Source organism: Pieris napi, chromosome 11, assembly GCF_905475465.1.
Source record: "Pieris napi chromosome 11, ilPieNapi1.2, whole genome shotgun sequence".
Taxonomy (NCBI): Eukaryota; Metazoa; Arthropoda; class Insecta; order Lepidoptera; family Pieridae; genus Pieris; species Pieris napi.
The window spans coordinates 4,686,853-4,709,391 of record NC_062244.1 but is presented as its reverse complement, the minus strand read 5'-3'; the positions used below and the strand labels follow the sequence as shown (position 1 = coordinate 4,709,391).

The following is a 22,539-nucleotide window of genomic DNA, read 5'->3' as shown; positions in this document are numbered from 1 at the left end:
ATGGAATGGGGTGTCAAAGAAAATAGGATCGCCTTGCACAAAGTGGGTATGAAGTCGTCGGTCATATTCCAGACTCTTCAAAAGTTTGTTATTAGCCGTATGTTCGTATATCGTACTATCAACAGATACAACAACACTTCGTCTATCAAAGACCAGAAAAGATCGGGGCGGCCGCATGCTGCTAGAACTACAAAGGCTGTTAATGCTGTTAAAGCCAGAATTTGTCGAAACCCCATTAGGAAGCAAAAAATCTTATGGCGAGAAATGAAGACTCTCGACCCTCATCTAGCCCAGACCTCAACCCTTTAGACTTTATATTATGGTCAGTTTAAGAGGGCATGGCCTGCTCTAAACAACACGGCGATATTGAGTCTCGTAAAGAATCTTTGGAGCAAGCACTGGTGAAGTTTCCCTTGGAAACAGTCATCCACAGATTCATGGCCTAATAGATTAAAGGCCTATATAAAAGTCAAAGGCAGCCATTTCAAATGTATTATTTTTTTTTGAGACATAAATAAATATGTAGGTACTTATACTAGGCCGGACTAGGTAAATTTTAAACAATGAGAAGGATGTTAAATAAACAGATAACGCTTAATCTATAATATTACAATACACGTGGACGTTATTATCAGTAATGTTTTTTTTTAATTTTTGTATTACAATATCATTAAAACTCACTCCTATGTACAAAATAAGTGATTATGATGTTTGTACGCTAGGCGAATGCTTCAAATAATTTCAAAAGATATCGCTTTAATCTTAGAGTTTCTGCGTTATTGTTTCAATGACTATGATCTTTAACGTTATATATAATGTTAATTCAAAGGAGCCCTTTACAGTGGGTGATCAAGGTTTCGAGCCTGTCACAATAAGTAGTGCACCTTCCCTACGATGTTTTCTTTCATCTTAAGGGCAAGTTTTATTTGCGCATATAGCAAAATCCACTGTTACCACACCAACTTCAAAGCATAGTGGCTACACCTATATTATTTGTGGGAGAAGAACGTACAAACTAAGCATCGTATGCACTTTCAAAGTCATAAATTTCCGCGAAAATAAATAATTTTAAAAACATCATTTAAGTAGCAATACAGTTTTTAAGTTTATCTTCGGTTATCGGCATGCACGGTTAACCAATTTCGGGTTATAATATTTTTAAATTCTATTAATTATAATGTTAGTACCGTCATAAAGGTTACTAATTTATGTAATAATATATAATTCACAAAAGGAAGCCGCAAAAAGAGCTTGTTTAAAAATTAATTTGTCCGATTATGTTGCTATATATTTAAGAGCGGCGACGACTTACCATCAATTCATTGTCAGATAGCGAATTCAACACTCGTTGACAAAAGAAATGTGGAATTTAAGCTTGATATTATTTTGTGCTGCACTGGTAAGTATATATTGGTTAATTTAAATTAAAATGTGCTCAAGAATGTTAATATATTTTTTGAGCATTATTAAAATATTGTTATTCTCGTTTAAAAGTCAAAAAATTTTTATCATTATTTGACTCATTTTTAAAAATATATGACGGATTATATGGTGCCCTAGTAAATAGAGAGCCATTTACTTTTTAAAAATTTAATAAATGTATTTTTTGTTATTAAATTATACGCATAATCACGCGCATTTGATTCTATATGTCTTTTCAGAAATTCTAGTTTGTCGATTTCTATTCTAGACCTAGACCTGATGAGATCACTTTTGATTGTTTTTTATTTAATTTTTATAAAAATATTTATATTTGACAAAAATAAAATTTTGATAACTTCGGTTAAATTGTTCGGTACATGAACTATCTAACAAAAGTTTTGTCAATTTAAACCAAATAGTTCTCGAGATTAGCGTGTTTAATATAACAAAGAAACTCTGATAATAATTAAAATTAAAAAAGCATCCGCTTTATAACAATAGTTTAGATATGAGTAATAATTTCAGAATTGATTTCAGGTGCACTCAAAACAATTTCCAATTTACAAATTAAATGATGCGAACGAAGTACCAGGTATAGGTTTAGGGACATTTATATTGGTAAGTTAAATATTTTTTAATTTATTTCAAATTATAATCAATCAATATTCCACAGTCACTTAATTTTTTTTTATTCTAATGTATTAGTTAATAAATAAAATAAAATATAAAAGTAATAAGCAACAGTTTAAATTACTTAATAATATATATTTGACTAGTTTTGTTGGGGCGATTAGAAAAAACAGAAATATATTAGAATAAAATATTTCTTTTTAGTTGAATGGTGAATGAGGTAGACTGATTTTTCGTACAATTTTATTGGTCCTTTATGAACAGGTCAGCCATATGTCGTTCAAAACAAAACAAAATTTAAGCTAAAAATCATATTATGTACTCGTACGTCAGGATCCATCTAAAATTCTAAACCATGCAGATTACAGCGCAAATGTACGTTGTACGTTTGCATCACATCCAAGATTATATTTACGATGAAAAAATGTTAAAATATCTATTTAATTTGACGACTCATTGGTCTAGTGGTTACTATCCCTGACTGCGAATCCATGGGTCCCGGGTTCGATCCCCGGCTGAGGTGAACATCGATGTGATGAGCATTTGGTGTTGTTCATCTATCTACAATATGTATGTATATCCGTTGCCTAGTACCCATAACACAAGCTTCACCAGCTTAGCATGGGACTAGGTCAATTGGTGTGAATTGTCTTTAAAAAAAAAAATATTTTATAGAAAACACCATACGAATCAGTATATAACGCGATAAAAGCAGGATATAGATACATCGACACGGCGTTATTTTTCCGAAATGAAGCTGAAGTCGGTCGGGCGATATCCGACGCTATCAACCAGGGTATAGTTACCAGGAAAGAACTTTTCATCACAGGAAAGGTAATTTATAAAATTATAGGTCTATATAGTTTTTAAGCAAATTATCAATTCACGTTTATTTTTATGTTACAAATTTTAATATAGCAAATGGGGTAACAAAATTCAAATAGTAAACTTATAACCTAATGGAAATAATTCGCTGTTAAGTTGTTACAAGAGTCATTTTCTAACTTATACTTATAGTTAGTGTAGTGTTGATCTAATGGTTTTGGCGTGCGACTATTATAGCTGAGTTCGTAGGTTCGTTTCTCGGCTGTGCACTAATGGTCTTACTGTCTATGTTTTTTAACAATTTAACACTCGCTCATACGGTAAAGGAAAACAACCGGCAATATATATGTATATAATATAATACCTTAAACCCAAATAGTTGACGGTGTGTGTCAGGCATAGAAGCCTGCTTATTAGAAAAAACAAATGATCACGAAAGTGTTGCAGTAATCTGAGGCCTAGACCTAAAGGTTGTAGCGCTATTAAAATAATTACATAAATTAAATAGTATATAAATTTTTTTTTTTTTAATAAATTTAAGTTATCAGCTATAGTAAGAAATTCATCTATAATCAAGTTCGAATCTCTTATACTTGTGGTAATTATTATTATCAAGCATATAGTCTAACAACAAATTTTTGTAATATTTAATTTACTAATCGTTGCTGAGTGAGTACCTAAGATTGATTTACAACAATTAATTACAAAGTTCCTAGCTAGGTGTCAGCATATTTAATTGTACCTAATAATATACTTTTAGCTATGGAATACCTACCACGAGCGAGACCGTGTTGAGCTTGGTCTACGCAGATCTCTGCAAAATCTTAGCTTGTCATACTTTGATCTTTACGAAATGCACACGCCAATGGCCGAAACGGTATGTATATTGTAATTTGTATGTAACAAAGTGTATTTTCGCTTGCCATACGCAAAATTTTTCACCAATTTTCCGTGCATATGTAAATTTAGTTTAAATTTGACAGCATTATAACCACGTCACACAAATGAGAATAAAAATATATTTTCTATGCGATTATCCCTCGATGACTTCATTTTACTCTCCGTTCAAATGTTAGCCAAGTTTATTTGTAAGAAAAGTTTCATATTAGACACTACTACAACACTTAATTTAAAGAAGTCACACATTTGTTGTAGATAATTTAAAGTCAAATAAAACTACAGCCCTGCGATTCTGTAACTCTGAAAAGGTGGGAGCTTGTACTTTATTGTTTATCAGAATGCCAAATCATAAAATGACTGCTTCACGACTGATTTAAGAGAGACCGCCGATGCGAAAACCGCTGTGTGAGTTCGTGAAGTGAGTTACAGAATCGCAGGGCTGATTATGCTTTGTATTACCTAATACAAAATTGATATCAATGGTGACTTATGTCTGATCTATATTTAAATACTGTCTAATGTTAATCTTAGGAAGATGGCGTTTTCACTTGCACAGACTATGTAGACACATGGAAGGGAATGGAAGATCTTCAAAAAAAGAAACTGGTAAAATCCATTGGTGTAGCCAATTTCAACAGCAAACAGATTAACAGGATTCTTGCCAACTGTGATGTCGTACCTGCAGTTAACGAAATTGAGGTAAACGCTCAAAGAACGAGGATTTTTTTAATTTTTTAATAACAATAATTTGTGACGTTGGAACATAATTTGGTTGCATTTTGTCTATTCATCATAGATTGCGTCAACTTAACTCAATTTTATGTAATTAAAAACAACACGCAAAAAGATCGTATTACGCACTTACGTAATCTCCCCCTTTGAATTCTATTTGGTACCACTTAAAAGGCAACATTAAATTAATTATGTTGATAAATTGTGTGGTATTGAATAGGCCAGCAGTAAGGTAGCCGCAATTACAAACCAGACTTTAAATGAAAGCCTTAGCGTTAAGATCTTAAAACAAATTACAAATAGGACAAGTTTGATTATCATTAGCAAACAGGACGTAATCGAGCGTTCTGTTTACATTTGCGCTATGAGTAATGACCTAATTCGGGCGTTTCGGCATCGTAATTTCTTTCTATCTAAAGAAATTAATAAATTACGTTTAGCCGTATCTACAGATGGTAACATTCTGCTGAAAATTTATTGTTTATAGGTGAACCCAAGCTTTCCCAATTTGCCTCTGGTATCTTACTGCCAACAGCATGGTATTAAAGTCATAGCCTTCTCTCCCATGGGCTATATCGTACTTCGCCAGCCTGGTGGAAACAGCAAGAAACCTTACCCTGACGATCCATATTTGACGAAGCTCGCACAGAAATACAAGAAGAATGTATACCAAATTGTGCTACGTTATTCTGTAAGTAAATAATCTATATGTCATTACGATAATGAACATCGGGGACTGTATACGATATTTATAGATATATTAATATATTTAACTCGCAATATAGAAACATTTTAAAAGTAATTAACATTTACAAGATTATTTTATAGCAATTAAAATGTATATTACAAATCCGTAGATAACAATATGTATATACTCGTAGAATATACGATGGTACTTGTAATAAACACATTGCGGTGCCTTTTTACGATCCCTTCGAGGCTGTCCAAACTTCTTGAACACATATTATCTTGATTTTATTTTTAATAAAATACATTATACTCTCCGATGCCTCCTTGAATGGAGACCGCAGAAGAACAAAAGACGCGACCGTACACCGACTAGGTGGCAACAAGTGGATACATAGACTGGCTTCTTTACTGCTCTACTACTGGCAGGGCGTACTGGAGGAAAATGGAGGAGACCTACGTCCAGTAATGGATCACATAAATAGGCTGATGATTTTGATGATGACCCTAGCTTGACTACTAGGCTAACGCTGCTATTTTGTTGTAATACCCTTTGCTTAATAATTAATGATTCTTATAAAATAATATTTCCAGGTTGATCGTGGATTCATCCCTATACCCCGATCAGACAATCCCGACCACATGAAGGAGAATTTGGATATATTTGACTTCAAACTTACGCAGAAGGAAGTTCAAAAGATTAACGAATTTGATATTAATTCAAGAGTATTCGATTTTGGTCAATTCAACAATCATTTACATTTTAGTTTTAATCACCCTTAATAAGGTTTAATTGTATTTATATTATATTTATATAATTATATGATTCATTCATAAAGAATAACATAAATTGTTTACAGTGCACGATAAAGATTTGTTAAATAAATACTATAATAGCTAGATGTTTTTTATTTAATTATATCCTTTACGCAGTGGGTTTATCCTAAACACTCTTCTAACCTGCTCACGTCTCTAAGGCGGGTTTCGTCTCGCCTCTCAGTCTTACATTCAGAGTACTTTTTCATCCTTTTCTGTCTATTTTTTTTAAATTAAATGTTTTTCTAGATAATTTCCCGACTATGTAGTCGTCGGAGGTATTAAATAGCTTACGTAAATGGTATTGGTAGGGTGATTAAACACTACTACCTATTTCTTTTAACAACTTTATGTATGACCCTAATAGCAAATCCAAAAAAGAAGGCTCTTAACCTAATATTGAACATTATTTCCTTTAAATTCGTCGCTGTTACTTTCATGTCCATAGCTTGCTCAGTGTTTTACCTGTCGTATGCATAAATTGGAGAGTCGGTCAGAACATGCAACACTGTCTCTTCAGCTGTATCACCGCAAGGCAGCACTTTGTCTAATCCTGAACCTGTAAAGATACGACAAGAATCCACCGTGACCTGTCAACATCTGGGTAATCAATCCCGTAGGTTTTATTTGTTTAATTATCGAAAAGGCCGAAACGACATTTGGAAGGAATAACTTTGTTATTGCAGCTGTTTCGCCGTTTCGATATCAGTGATTCCATTTTTCTATCGTGTTTCTTCTATTTGTATTAATGCTGTGATGAAAAGAGAAAGGTGATGACTTTAGTTAACACGGTCCTATTAGACTGATTTAGTTGTTCTAAATAAGGGACTTAATCCTTAAATCGACAATGAAAGTTAGTTATCCATAATATGGTGTATCTATACCCGTGCAGAGAAAAAAGATATACTTTTATATGGAATTGGTTATATTGAAAGGGTGTTTTTGTAATTTCCGTTTAGATTGAAAGTTAATGAATTTATTTATGAGTTTCTTTAAAACCATTATCTATATTTTAATAAGTTTAAAAGGAAGAAATATATGTTGTACGTTTTGTGATGTGACTAAATAAATGTTTATTTTTTGTTATATTATTTTTAATAAATAGTCATAATCTGATACATTCTCATGGGAATGAAAAAAATAAATACTGTCAGGCACAGCCCAGATATTAGATATAAAAAAGCAATCGTTTCTCTTTAGTTTTGTAATAAATAGAAGTCATTGCAAGCGTTGTGTCGGAATGTATTCTTAATGAAAAAATTACCTCGGAGCTGGTAAATCAAGACTTGAGAACAACTGCTGCTTATAAAAAATAGTGTGGCGCGCAGAGTTTAAGCGATGAAAAAAACAGTAGTGTTACTCTTTGTTCTATAGCAGACGAAATTAAGATTTCTATACAAAATCGCGTGTATGAAAATAACATAATACTTTTTCTAGGGGTGATAACAATCAAATTCCTTAATCGTGGAGCAACTATTACGGGGACTTTGTACGCAGGACAAATAACAAAGTTGCGTGAAGAGATACGCAAGAAACCGCGTGGCTTACTCGCGAAAGTTTTGTTTCATAAAGATAACGCCCTGAGCACAAGTCCAGAGTTGCGATGGTGCCATTCATTCACCTGGCTTCGAATTGACGGAATATCTTCAATATTCCGGACCCAGCTCTTAGTTATTTCAACCTATTTCCACGGTTATAGGAACAGGGGCAATCTGATGACACAGTAGTCGCTGCGATTTTTTAAGACATCAGAAAGTAGTCTTTTTCAGGGAACTTTAGCTTTAGAAATAAAATAACATATAATAAAAAAATAATTGCGTCATACTCATTATCACTTTTTATTGTACAACTCTAGTATATCTGTGACACTAAATTCACTTTACAATATTAATTTTGACACATTTGGAGAAAGTGAAAGTACGAAAGTACTAAAGCAGAGAGAGAAAAGAACAGGAAACAAGAAATAATTAGATTTTTTTTTTTTAGCACAGTTTATAACATAAAATAATTGTCTTGTCGTATATAGATAAACAAATGAATACGAAATAGCTATAATTTGCATAAAAGTTGTTCATAAACTAAAAAGTAATTAAAGCATGTAAATAAAAATTTAATTTCCATTATATTATAATATCTAAGTATTACGTAAACGATTAATTTACTTTGTTGGTGCTTATCTGTTTTAGGTATTACTACCTACTTACTACTAGAATAAATTGAGCCTAATGTTACCCGAACTAAAATTATTTCTGAAGTATTCAGCTCCCCAAAATCGGGTTCTCAATTATATATTTGTACTGTAATGTCCAAATAACGTTAAAAACATCTTTTATAAAACATTATAGTCTTTTTAAAATTTCCCCGAAGAAAACATATGGCGTCTAAGACAGAGATTTGAAATTCAATTCCCGGGGAAATAATTATTATTTTCGAAAATAGGCACAGAAGGACGATTGCCTACATGCCTCAAGATTATCCCTGCCCCTCATTGGAGGATAGCTATAAATTGCAATTTTTAAAATTTCTTAGAAGTAGTGATGTTTTTAACTTCTCATAAAGCAAGTGTAGTTTGATCTTCTGCCGTACGCTTGCTCAAAATACAAATAGATTGCAGCAATTAATTACCCTTTAAATGCAAAAGCAGTGTTTATGAACACGTTAAGTGCTCTGTTTCACGGATTAAACTTAATATTAAATTTATTTATCTACGAATACAACTTAGTAGTAGCACCTCCAGAAAAGTCATGGTATATTTCTAAGTTTACAAAACAAATCTGCGACATGCAGTTATAATTGGCAAAAAACAAACATGTCAACGGGTTGACATGAAATTCGCGTTATTTAAGATGATATTTTTGGATTTGACTTTTGTTTTGGAGTTCTAGTTTGTTAGTATGACAATCAGTCAATCGCTAGTTGACGGAAGGAACCATCTATGCCGAACAGTTCATCGTAGTTGGTAGGTTTCCCGGCACGTAGGGATTCATTTGCGATCAGGGCATCTTGAGCCTTGAACCATTCTCGGTACTCCACCAGCTTTTGTGTCCATTTTTCTGTAACAAAAGATAATTATTGCAATTTTTCCTTGGTAGTATTTAGTATAATAGCTAAGAATTAAAAAAAATATTAATTAGAGCAACAATAATAAAAAATAATCTACGCATGACTGAAAAGTTGTGCAAAAAAATAATTTCACATTAATTTGTTACACGAGTTTTGGGTTGAGATATGTTGGTTGCTTACAATTTTTTCTTTTACCGTAAGAACGAGTGTGAAATGCGCAAACAGATGAAATGCACTATTCACGTGTGATAGGCCTAAACTCAAGTCACTTTGTCAAACACTACTACCATAGGAAGTAGGGAACGAATGATTATAGTAACTATAGTATGTATTATAAAAAACCATAAATATGCAATATAACGAAATGTTAAATAAAAGAATTTTCACGAATGTAGATAAAAAGTTTAATTTTCTGTTTGTTATTTTTAATCCTTTACCTTGTAAAGAATCCATGGTTTCACATTGTCCTCCATATTCTATGGGCAACATCTCTTGCGGTACGTATTTGTATAGATCTTTTAAATCTCTATGAATGAAAATCTGAAAATAAAAAGATAATATTAAGTTATTATTATAATTATAAACTATTATATTTGGAAAACAAATAATAAATAAAAACATAATTATCCGATAATACAAAAAACAGTAATTTTTGTACATTTAATAAATGAAAAACTTAATTTTGACAAATAATGTTATCTTTGCTAATTTCTTAAGTAAGTAAGCAACCTGGCACATTGTTTTAGGTATTAAGTTGAAAAAATACTACGATGAAGCAAATTTGATTTAATTTGCCCTCTCTCTCTTTTGTTATGTACCTATTTAGTTAGTAGGATCTCATTTTCATGTTGGATCCAATAGCATCTTTATAATCCTTTGTATATCAATAAAATAAACACACCTCATTTAATTCTCTTCTACAAATAAGAAATATTTTTTTAAATACTTATGTGAATTTTGGGGTCGTTTACATTTTAATATATAATGTCGTAGTAAATCATATAGTAAAACTTTATTTTAATTAATAATTATTACCATAAACAACACACACATAATATGATTGATTATTTTGTTTTGCATACAGTTGAACCACCCACACATCCATATTCGTTGTAATGTGATTTTGGTCGATTCAGCTCTTAAGGAATATGTTCGCCTGGTAGTCAATGTTTTGATATTTTATAGAGTAAAATAAAGATTGTTTGTTTGATTCATTTAAATGTTACTTGTTTTTTTCGTTCAGCAACTTTGTGAACAAAGAGTATATAATTTACATTTAAACCATTTAAAATAATATTATAATTCTCCAAAAGTCGTCATAAATTGCGACAAAATACACTGATTCAACGACAAACGTCTGCTTTAGGTATTTTTCATGTAATATGGCAACATTTTTGGTACTTAAAATATACGTACGCGTTTCCTTATTTTTTCTTTTAGAAAAGGTTTCACGAATGTGACGAATCGTTCAACGATCGGTGAGGTGTTAATGATGTGAATCTCCTTTAACTTGACTGGATAGGCTTCCTGAAAATAAAATTAATATGATTAGTAGCTCAAAGGTTTTTAAGTATCAGTAGCCGTATAAACTTATACACGCATTATCGAAGTTTTTTTAATTAATGTGTGTTTACTTAAAGGTGGGAACTGACCAACGTTACGAGGTGTAATGTAACATGTAATGTAATGTTACACAGCGAGCATTCGTGCTGTCAGTACGTCGTGTTACGTCGTGTTTCCCCGTAACACGACGTACTGAATGCACGAATGTCCGCTGTGTAACATTACATTACATGTTACATTACATGTTACATTACACCTCGTAACGTTGGTCAGTTCCCACCTTTATACATTCTCTTTGGATTATTTTGTGACAGAAGTGATAAAAATCAATTTAATGTAAGTATATAATAATAAGTAGTTTATCATTTATTCACACATTTTGTAAAATATCTAAAGATACAAAAATATTAAATGCATGTAAACAGTGATATACTCTATTCCACCCACCCACCCTCAATGCGATGGTTCAAGCTCTTGACAAATATGATAGCCTGGTACTCAATGTTTTGAAGAATTGTGGAAATGGTAACTAACATTTGTGTTTTTAGATGATAAAAAAAACCTTGAATCTAATTAATTAATTTCTTAAAATTAATGTAAAGGTAAATAAATAAATATAAAATAAATTGTATAAATGTACTGATTAATAATGGAAACAACATTGAATGTCTTCGTCTCCAAAATCGCCTTGAATAAATTTACGTGTAGGATAATAATAAAACTCACTTGAACACAAATCATGAACTTCTTGACAGTAGAAGGTGCAAGTTTTGCCAACAAGCTCGGTCCTAGGACAGCTCCATCCAAGACATAAATGTCTCCAGCGACACCTTCTGTCTCTTCCATCAGTCGCACGTCTCCTATCATAAGAGCCAACTTCAGGGTGTCTGTTACTTGTTGGGGAGAGAGGCTTGAGTCAAGACCTAAAATAACGCGGACAACATTAATTGAAATCGAAACACTTACACAATTAGTTAAAAACGCCACTTACAGTGGTACAAATAAAATTGTAATTTTATTTTACAAGACGGCAACGTCGGTATTCATAAATAAACTTAAGAAAAAAAATATTGGTTGTTTGTAAAGTAGGTTTACGATCGAAATGTTTACGTGATAACGTCTTATTGGTGATATAAGTTTTTGGGAAGTAAGGAATTAATGAAGATAACAATTTTTTCAAATTTTAAATTACATCTATCGTTTTATTCACACTTTTGATGATAAATTTCGGGTGTAAAATGACAAGTTTACTTAGTCTACTATGATATACATTTTTCTTCATACATTCACGGAATGACTGGCAGCGCTCGAGATGAGACGGGAGATCGGTCCGTCTCTCTCTCGTTATACCTGCGATCGCGCTCGTGAGGTTTTGGTGTGACACAAGTTTCTGAACATGTCACCCGACTAAAACGATTTTAAAGACGCTATCACGTCAAAACTTACACAATTAGTTAGTTAAAAACGCCACTTACAGTGGTACAAATAAAATATTAATTTTATTTTACAAGACGGCAACGTCCGCAATTCGTAAATAAACTTAAGAAAAAAACAGAAACTTGTCTATGATAACCGTGTTTCTGTCAGTTTAAGGATTCCATTTGTGGTTATTTTGATCCGTTTTAATTGATTTTTATTATAATAGGCAGTTTTATTATATTAAAATTCTAAGTAATAAAAGAGAACGCTGTATTCATTGGGAGAAATAAGTTAAAGTTTTGGATTTGGATTTGACGCAACCATGAAGTTAGCTGAGACTATTGGTTCACAACAAGCAAGATTTCATTATTTCCGTCATAAATAATAGGCGGTATACACGTTCCTTTATACAATTTACCTTTAGTATTTTCTCCGGAAATCAAACCTTTGGAGTAAACTACTTTTGCTTTAGTAGCGCCATATTAAATTAACATGAGTTTTATCCGATTATGGCAAAAACTGCTTTAAAACGTGTACGTGAACATGTTATGTGGTTTGATAAAAATCTATATAATCATTTTCCTACTAAAGCGATTAAAATGCAAACAATGCCTCTTATATGCTAATATTATACAACACCACACATTTATTACCTGACGAGCTTGTTTATCCGATTGTATTTTAGCTCTACATAAAATATAAATATTAAAGTACCGACCCTAAATAATAAATTAAATGAAAATCAGTAAAACTATTTAGTAAAAGAACCGAAAAGTCTGACCTACGTTTCATAAAAAAATATACCTCTGCATATTGTGACACGTCTCCCATTCGGCGTGACTCCTGGTAGTGGTGGGCCTTGGCTGAAATAACAATTATGTGCAATGTATAGCAATGTATAAATATTTAAATAAAACTGTAACGGAAATAAACGCGAAATTAATTTTTGTTACTTGATATATATATCAATAATATATAATTATGTGTCACATATATACATATGTAACACATAATTTAAAATATATAATATGTTTAAAGAAAACACTTTTTTACCGGATTGAAGTAACTACCGTGACCACGGTCACTGTGGTGGTGGTGACCACACACGCTGTAAAGCACGCGAAACGTCGGATTTTTTTAATTATGTAAAAAAATATAAGTTTATAATAATACATAACTCCAATTCGGTAAAAAAAGTGTTTTCTTTAAATGTGTAAAACTTATGTTGATAAAAGACAATACTACCTATATTATATATTATGGTTTCGTGATTTGCAGTTGGTCAACGATCAACTACAAAAAATATCTATAAATACAGTCTTATTTATGTGCTACGTACTCGTATGTATGAAAGAATTAAGTACAGTCTTCACGTAGTATTTTAAAAAGAAACGACTTAATACCAGATTTATTTATTGGTTGGTTCACGTATAAGCCGGCAAGTGTGGTTGAAAAGATATAGGTGTACAGTTGTGTGTCGTTACTTTGTTGTAAACTATATAGAGATAATACAAGTAAATATCATTTATTACAAAAGGAAGTTAGTAATGACAAGATGATGTAATTTGCATAATTTAGTTAGGTACGTGGTTATATCAACTGAACGTTTATGTTACATAATTTGCTTACGTTATTATATTGCAATGACTTCATAGTATCTCTAACCAATTAATTAGTATCATGCATATGTATACGGTTCCCTATCATCTTATTTCACTAGAAATACATAATTTTAGATATAAAAAATAATAACAATAAATCAGTGGTGCTACAACCTCTTTAGGTCTTGGCCTCAGATTTCTAAATCAGTTTCATGATCATTTTTAAATTTTATAGAGGCAAGTAGGTGGTCAGCCTCCAGTGCCTGACTCTCGCCGTCGACTTTTTGGGTCTAAGACATGTCGGTTTCCTTGCGATGTTTTGCTTCACCGTTCGAACAAATGTTAAATGCGCACATAGAAAGAAAGTCCATTGGTGCACAGCCGGGGATCGAACATACGACCTCAGGGATGAGAGTCGCACGCTGAAGCCACTAGACCAACACTGCTCGCATAATTATACACACATAATTTTAGATAGCTTTTACAAAATCATCAGGAACTATAAAATAAATAACAACTGTGATAATAAAAGTAAGATAGAATTACGCAATTTTCCCCATCTATGAAAAGTTTAGTTCAGAATCGGATACAGATTGAGTGTAATCCTTAGAGTATTTTTATGATGGCGTATGTCTCTTAGGGTCTGTTTCACAGTGTACGGATAAGTTCTACATAAGTTTCAAATTAGCTATTTATTACTTATTGGTAGGATAAACACTATTGTTGCGTTTCACGACTGTCAGATAACGCTATTCGTCACATAAACTCCATCATAAGTTATGAGTCCGATGAAGTGTCAAATAGCACAATTTATCTTCCAAATAATTTATGTGTTGCATAACTATTTGGTACTTTATCCATACATTGTGAAACAGACCCTTAGTATAACTTCCGTAAGTCAAACGTATTACGGCTTTATCATACTCAGTGCTTAGACCCGACTCAGAATCGCACTGCACTAAGGCTACCCAAAGTGTGTCTAAACTATTAAATACTCTCTGTATTCAGCCACGCTTAGCTGTGATTTAATGGTTGAGAAATAAAACTAAAAATAATTGATAAAAACAATCCTTGATGCGGATGTATATCATGCTAAAATTTTTGAAGCGTTCACAAACCAACATAACATCTCTATATATATACATATAACATAATGTTCTCTAATGATATTCATATCACTGCAACAGGGTAACGCAGATTTATTTTACAATATTGACTACAAATACTTACAGCTTTGAGCGCAGAACGTCGCGTAAGGCTGCGCTAGTGGCATCTCTGTTCGTAAAGAACTCTGGACAGGCGGCCCTCATTGTAAAGTACATGTCGAGTTTCCTCTTGCATTTTTCTAATGAAAAACTGCTGCCACGCAGGAACGTCATCAAGGGGTTATCCTCTGAAAACACACGGTTTTGAAATAATATTAATAGATTGCAAAGCATTGCTGTTGAATCATGTTTGTATTATTTTTGAGTAATAAACTTGTTTCTAGTGGATAGAGCGTAATGGAAAATGTCTGTTTTGTAAGCCTAAGCTATTTCTCTTTTTGAATGAAAAAATATACCATATCATACATCAAGCTAGCCAGTAGGTATATTCATTGTGTATTTTAATATTCAGAAGAGTGAGTGAGAAGAGAGAGAAAAACTATACAAAGACATCAAAAGGAAGGGATAAGCTAGTTAAAAACAAAATATATACATAAACATTAAACATATTATATCTTAATATTATTATTGATTATGAAAGAAGATCATACACTCTAATACAATAAAGTATAAAGCAAAAGGCAGGAGACTTTAGTCGGAAACGGAACATGAAGTAATTGTAAGGAATTCAGAAAGGAGGTGCGGTCATATTGGGAACAAGAAAAGAAAATGTGGTCGAGGTCACCAATATCTTCTCTACACTCACAAATATTACTATCAACAATACGAAGTCTTGCTAAATGATGACGTGTACAGACATGTCCTAAACAAAGTAAGTTTGTTATTTAAACCACAACTTTTGAATAAATTATATAAAAACTTTTCATACCCCATTGGTCAGGTAAATGTGGTTGTTTTCGCAACCACTCCTTAATAGTAGCCAGATCTTTGTCTCTGGTATTGACATCCTCTTTTAACTCGGCTCTTATTTTCTGCCACACCTCGCCAGACGGCTGGATCATTAGTTCCGATTTGAGTTTCATTGTTTTCTGAAATATTTAAAGATTTTTTTTTAAAGACAATTCACACCAATTGACCTAGTCCCATGCTAAGCTGGTGAAGCTTGTGTTATGGGTATTAGGCAACGGATATACATACATATTATAGATAGATAGACATATAAATACATATTTAAACACCCAAGACCTAAGCACAACACCAAATGCTCATCACATCGATGTTCATTTCAGCCGGGCATCGAACCCGGGACCCATGGATTCGCAGTCAGGGGTACTAATCACTAGACCAATGAGTCGTCAAAAGCCACTACAACAAAAGGTAAGCCACAACAAACATTCATATCCAAATTATATTTTAACACACCATTTCGCCCAAATTATTATATTTCAGATTGCTACAATTAAAACTGAATCATAGAACAAATACCGTTAAAAACAATTAACATAATAGTGAAACTATTCATAATTACTCGTTAGTTCTAATTGTATAATATTAAGAAAAGTATTGCCAAATTTATAAAGACGGCGAGTATCGTAATGGACATTCGACGGAGTCCTTGACATCATAACTTTCGACTAGATGTATAATATTGCTAATTTCGTAATCGATATTTATTTAGACCCATCCATTAATAATTATGTACATATGTTGTAACTAGAACTTTTTAGTACTAGAATATCAATTTATACATATTTAATTCTAATTCAGAGCAGTGTTGGCAGTGGCTTCAGCGTGCGACTCTCATACCTGAGGTCGTAGGTTCGAACCCCGGCTGTGCACCAATGGACTTTCTTTCTATGTGCGCATTTAATATTTGCTCGAACGGTGAAGGAAAACATCGTGAGGAAACCGACATGGCTTAGACCCAAAAAGTCGACGGCGTGTGTCAGGCACTGGAGGCTGATACTTGCCTCTATTAGATTTAAAAATGATCATGAAACAGATTCAGAAATCTGAGGCCAAGACCTAAAGAGGTTGTAGCACCACTGATTTTCTTTTACATATTTTATTCAGTTTCACATATTATGTGTAAGAAAAAGGAACTTGTCCGAAAAAAACAGTTGTTTTTATTTTATTAATTCACTTTCCCCAAACATGTACTTACTGTAAGTGCTTTTGAGTAAATTTATAATAATCAATACGAATACTATAAAGAGAGAAGATGTGTGTTGTCTTTCTATTAATTCAAACTAATACTATTTTATTCTATATATAAATATAGTATAAACTCAAAAACCAATTTCATAATTTGTCAACCAATAAAATGCCTCATTACCTCTGAGTAACGTATGTTATAAATTCTAAACATATTTAAAGAAATAAATGTCTAGCCGTTCCAAGACTAAACAGACCACTGTATTAAATAATATAGACGATGTGCAATTTCTATATTAGTTATAGTAACCAGTTAAATTGTGAATCTGGTGCATCGATGACTTGTTCCAACGGTACATATAAACAATAATTACAGTTGGGTTCATTCACGTATGAACTCTAGGATAGCGCAAAATTCCCGTATTTCCTGCTTCAGATAATATACACCTTAGTACTTGTGTAAAGCACATAGAAAGAACATAGACATCTACTGGAAAGTAAATGTTGTTTGATATTCAGTAACACATATCTATTTATTAATAAATATTGTAGTATTTAATTGCCTTGGAAGCGGTACAAAGAATGGATAATAGAACTGCAAAAAACGGCCAAGCTATGTGAAGTAAGCATGCAACATCTTATATATAAAATTCTCGTGTCAAAATGTTCGTTCCCATACTCCCCCGAAACGGCTCGACCGATTCTTATGAAATTTTTATGCATATTCAGTCTAAGAATCGGCTACTATCTATCTTTAAAACCCCTAAATGTTAAGGGTGGTCCAACTTTTTTTACTTTTTTATGAGACAGCATACAAAAATACATTGAACCCCTAATTTTCACCCCTCTACGAATCAACTCCTATTTTGTATTAAAGTAGATAGTTATTTTTATTAAACTAAAAAAAAAATTGCCGGGTCAGCTAGTATTATAACAAAATAGTGGTAAGCTATATTAGAAGAATTGACTGCAAATATGTATTTGATTTACACGGGTACTACGCGTTGACCCCGATTGTTGAAAAGCAATCAAAACTTCAAGTTATGTAAATGTATAGTTCATACAGTATTGTAACATAATAACTTGTATCGTATTTTCCTTAAAATTTTAGATTAAAATATTTACAACGATTATCTTTTAATAAAACAGCAGGTAAACAAGCTTAAGGCACACCTCCTAAGTAATCGCCGTTTCGTGTTAAGAACCGAAAAGACTTCTAACTTCAATGTATCCTGTAGTCTCCTAGCGAGACGTACGTGCACTTATTCATAAGAACTAAATCAGTATTATTGCAGTTTTATGTACTCTTTTGTTTTATTTATTTTTAGTCAAATATTTACACTGTAATTCAATTTGTACACATGAATCTTCTAAAACTGTGAAATTAGACTAATTTATTTTTATGAATAAGGGGGTTAGACTCAATAGTAAAAAGTAATAAAACTTGTGTTGTGTAACACCAAAAGAACGTCGCGTACGTTGGTTAACATTTGTTGGTTACATATGTTACATTACTACCCGGATATGTAATGTGTGACTAGAGAACATTTGATGATTGTTAGCCAATATTTGTAATGCGAAGATGTATCAACAAGTGGTTGACAAATACTGTTGACTAAACAAGTGACGCTCATTGCTACCTATGTGATTTTTTCTAATTTATTAATCAAAAAATCAAAATCAATAGTTTTTCTTATGTTGAGATTTATTATCAATTAAAAACAATTTAGTTCGTTTTAACTGATGTGACTATAATCTATCTATAATATAAAAATGAATCGCAAAATGTGTTGGTAAGCGCATAACTCAACAACGCCTGGACCAATTTGGCCAATTCTTTTTTTACAATGTTCGTTGAAGTTCAAGAATGGTTTTTACAGCGATAAAAAATCGAATAATTGCCGGAAAAATCATAAAAAAACAGCCCTTTTCTTTTTCAAATACAATTATTTTCTAACTAAAACGCAGTCAATTTGAGCTTTATTGCCGTTGTATAAAGTTCATATTAAATTACAAGCACTCACTGTTGTCTAAGCAATGTAGGTGTGTTCCTCCAAAGATCATAATGTGGAAACATGTCAAAGTACTTCATTTAAGCAAGAATATGAGTGTTGAGTTGCAAAATGATTATTTTTTATTCACAACGCCCTATCACCAGGGTGACGGTTCTGTTCAGGAGAATTTTTAGTCACGACTATGAAATACGTAGGAAAAAAAACTGCCACATTACAAATCTTTATGACAGGACGAAGTCTGTCGGGTGCGCTAGTATTATATAAAAATGAAACCCGTTTTCCGTTGTCACGACATAACATGAAAACGGCTTGACCGATTTGTCTGATTATTTTTTTATAATATTCCTTGAAGTACGAGGATGGTTCTTACGGAGAGAAAAATTAAAATTAAAAATTGTGTGAAAAAGTCTAAAAACAACACTTTTCTATATTCCCATACAAAATATTCGTAATAATATTTAAGGCAATTTGATACCATATCATAAAGTTCAAGTGTTAGTGGAGGGGTTCCGGGAAGGTAAATTTTTATTTTTTGACATAATGTATTTGTCATATTATAAACTTTCTTTTTTTTATCTTACTAGCTAGACCGGTGTCCCGAATAGCAGAATAAGTATAAAAAAAAAAGAATCGACTGTTAGGCGGTACGATGTTCGCCAGGCCAGCTAGTGAACAATAATTATCTCAAATGCCGTTTAATTTTTTAAAATTTAAATTTTAACCATAAGTACCTACAGTTTACCTCAAATGACATTAGCGTTACATTAATGAAATATTTTAATTATTTTGAGATTTATTTTCAATTAAAATCAAATTAGTTCTTTTTAAGTGATGTCTCTATGAAGAACATTAGTTTTATCAAACAAATATTAACTCAAAATAGATATTACACAAACTCATGTGGTTATAAAAATGTAGTTCATTGATTAATTAAATTAATGAAAAAATTTAATTAGATGAGATTGAGAAACGTGTTATATCAATTGTACTAGGGTCACATAATTACGTAGAACGTGTCTTAATCATAGATAACAAATCACATGAGAAAAGAGATAACAATGCTGAGACTTTGTTCGGTTGTGGGTTTTGAAATCATCAAATTGATCAAGATTTTGATTCTAAGGTCAAGGTTACAGGGAATTTAAGCGTGACCGAACTCGTCGTGGGTTTTTTAAACTAGATTGTGACGTTACCAGAGGTTAGAGAATTAGAGGTCAATTAAAATATGGTAAAAACACGTAGGTATGTCGTTTGTAACATCCAATATTCTAGATTTATAATTTATTTCACTTCATTTTGTTTCTACTATATTGATCTGTATGTTTTCTAATAAATAAATAATAATAGCTTAAGATAAAACTATATGAAATATTCAAGTGAGTTCCAGTAATTGTAAATTAAATAAAAAGAAAGGTTATCTTAAACTATTTTAATATTGGATTTCCATATTATAAACATATATAGTTTTCAAAATAATAATAATAGTAATAAGAATTTGAAAATTAAAGTCAATTTTATACAATTTGAATAAAAATATTATCAAAAAGGTATTTAATAAATTAAAAAAAAATTAAAATGTTGCTAGTTAATACTACAAAAAATTTGATTATTTTAATTTGGAATACATTATACCATACCATACCATACCATAAAAATACCATTAAGGCATAGAGTTTAATAAATTTTTAAACGGGTTTTATTTGCCAAAATTTTAAAACTAACATTTTGGTGAAATAAATTTGAATAAAAATTCTTTGTTTTAAATTGATCTTATACGAATATAATCTATGGAATAAAAAAAATACTCACGATATATGGTCCCGCCAAAACAAACCACGACACCTATCTAGAACAGCGTTCAATGTGACACACACTGATGAACTGACCTCGGCCTGCCTCTCTCTGGCTTATTGAGAAATTTCTCAGAGCTAAGGTGGTCCTATGCTTTGCTTACACTCACTGTCTTAGGGCGTATTTTATATCGTCAATTAAACTTAAATGTAGTTTCAAGAGCCGTCATACCATTTTTTCTGTATGAAGTTTGACATATTTGACAGCGCTCATGATGAGATTGGGACTTGAGATACGAATTACAATATAGAACTTAGGGCTGAAGTATGATGTAACTGGCGCTAGTTACCGAAGATAATTAATGTTAAAATTAATTAATGATTCGTCATAATTTATAATGAATTTAAAAAACTACTTTTAATGTTATTTTATTTACTATACACAAGACTTCATTACTTAATACTTACACTGCTAACTTTTACTTTTATTACTGATACTAATATTATAATTAAACGAACCGAAAGGGAAAAGGGATTATTTTTTGATATCTCTCATTTTTTTTCTTTGATTATTGTTATTGTGTGTGTGTGTTTTTGTTTTTGTTCGTAATAGATGTTATGTCTATGTCTAATTCACTATTACAACACGTAAATTTCTCAACACAAATATTGAAGTAAATATTTTACGTGTAAATAAAATCCTTAGTGTAAATTGAAGGAAAGGCATTGAATGCAAAGCGCGGGGAACGGGTCGTACTGGAACTTTAGAGGAGAGGCCTATGTCTAGCAGTGGATGTAAAATAAAACGAGAGATGAGTGTAAATTTATTTGTGCTAGTTACTTTTACTATGTAAACGAGCCTTTAACATATTTGACATTAACTTTTGACTAAGTTTACAAAATAAGAATTGTATTCACTATCAATCATTATGGCCATACTTTATTAAGTCAGAGTAAGTTTATGTCATTTTAGGCCAAACTAATCTAAATACTAAAACGGGGCTTTCATTTTGTGTCTCTCAGTTGTTATAACTTAAACTGAGACACATTGCAGTACGACAAGGGTCGTTTGGGAATAAATTTCGAAATTAACTAGTTTCGTCATCGACCGTGAAGTTAGAAGTAAAATGTCGGCCTATGGCGTTATCTCTATTAACTATTGCGATGTACGGTTATAAGCTTTGATGTTTCGATTTTACTTATCAAATTTCGATATTTTTGCCTAAATTCCTAGTGTTTAAAAACAAAAAGGGCTCACTGACGAAACATTGGAACGACGTTCTCATTAGAACAGAAATTGTTTGTTATGTTCACAATGGTTATATTTTGTGAAAGTTACCATTACTACTAATAATAATAATCAAATCTTATAAAAAAAATTTTTAACTTACTAACTTTTCAGCCCACCTAATATATTAAAAATAAACAATCATTTGTCTCGCTAAAGCTTGAAAATGGCTGGACTTATTTGGCTACTTGTAATCTTGAAATATCTGTAGAACTTCAAGCAAGGTTTAAACGGTGGGAAACATAAATAATAAGTAAAGAAATATACTAAAAACGACAGTTAAACTTTCCAGCGGGGAAATATTTGACGTCTTTTGTATTTTTAGAAATAAAAAATTGTCATTTGGTTGACACATTATATAATATTTATAGATGCCATCAGAAATTTGTGTTTCATAGCAGTACTACGAGGTCCGGTCTCTATGGTCTGTTTTAAAACCGTTGAATTAAGTTTCGATACAAATATGTGTAAGTGATACGAAGTTCCCTAGCTCATCTAGTATTACAATAGATATGTATTCGGAATTGA

The 22,539-nt window shown here is 31.8% G+C and overlaps 2 protein-coding genes across 2 annotated transcripts; one reads left to right on the top strand and one right to left on the bottom strand.

Annotated features, from left to right (window-relative positions):
- Window positions 1-1,267: 1,267 nt before the first annotated feature.
- Window positions 1,268-6,096, top strand: LOC125053985 (aldo-keto reductase AKR2E4-like). Its single transcript, XM_047655629.1, has 7 exons — window positions 1,268-1,399; window positions 1,960-2,040; window positions 2,728-2,886; window positions 3,638-3,754; window positions 4,309-4,476; window positions 4,997-5,200; window positions 5,791-6,096. Exons 1-7 carry the CDS (start codon window positions 1,361-1,363, stop codon window positions 5,977-5,979), a joined length of 957 nt encoding a protein of 318 aa, XP_047511585.1. The 5' UTR covers window positions 1,268-1,360; the 3' UTR covers window positions 5,980-6,096.
- A 1,721-nt stretch (window positions 6,097-7,817) lies between these two features.
- On the bottom strand, window positions 7,818-20,884 carry LOC125054044 (alpha-tocopherol transfer protein-like). Its single transcript, XM_047655710.1, has 8 exons — window positions 20,743-20,884; window positions 15,693-15,852; window positions 14,889-15,051; window positions 12,862-12,920; window positions 11,365-11,561; window positions 10,492-10,602; window positions 9,513-9,615; window positions 7,818-9,065 (listed from the first exon to the last, which is right to left on the bottom strand). The coding sequence occupies exons 2-8, from the start codon at window positions 15,844-15,846 to the stop codon at window positions 8,914-8,916; spliced, it is 939 nt and encodes a 312-aa protein (XP_047511666.1). The 5' UTR covers window positions 15,847-15,852; window positions 20,743-20,884; the 3' UTR covers window positions 7,818-8,913.
- Between the last annotated feature and the right edge of the window lie 1,655 nt (window positions 20,885-22,539).

Coding starts and splice junctions, on each gene's coding strand:
- LOC125053985 (XM_047655629.1), top strand. CDS start 1,361: ATGTGGAATTTAAGCTTGATATTATTTTGTGCTGCACTG. Junction 3,755..4,308: donor ACACGCCAATGGCCGAAACG/GTATGTATATTG, acceptor TGTTAATCTTAG/GAAGATGGCGTTTTCACTTG. Junction 4,477..4,996: donor CTGCAGTTAACGAAATTGAG/GTAAACGCTCAA, acceptor TATTGTTTATAG/GTGAACCCAAGCTTTCCCAA.
- LOC125054044 (XM_047655710.1), bottom strand. CDS start 15,846: ATGAAACTCAAATCGGAACTAATGATCCAGCCGTCTGGCGAGGTGTGG. Junction 11,562..12,861: donor ACGTGTCACAATATGCAGAG/GTATATTTTTTT, acceptor GCGTTATTTTAG/GTCTTGACTCAAGCCTCTCT. Junction 10,603..11,364: donor AGTTCATGATTTGTGTTCAA/GTGAGTTTTATT, acceptor TTTTATTTTCAG/GAAGCCTATCCAGTCAAGTT.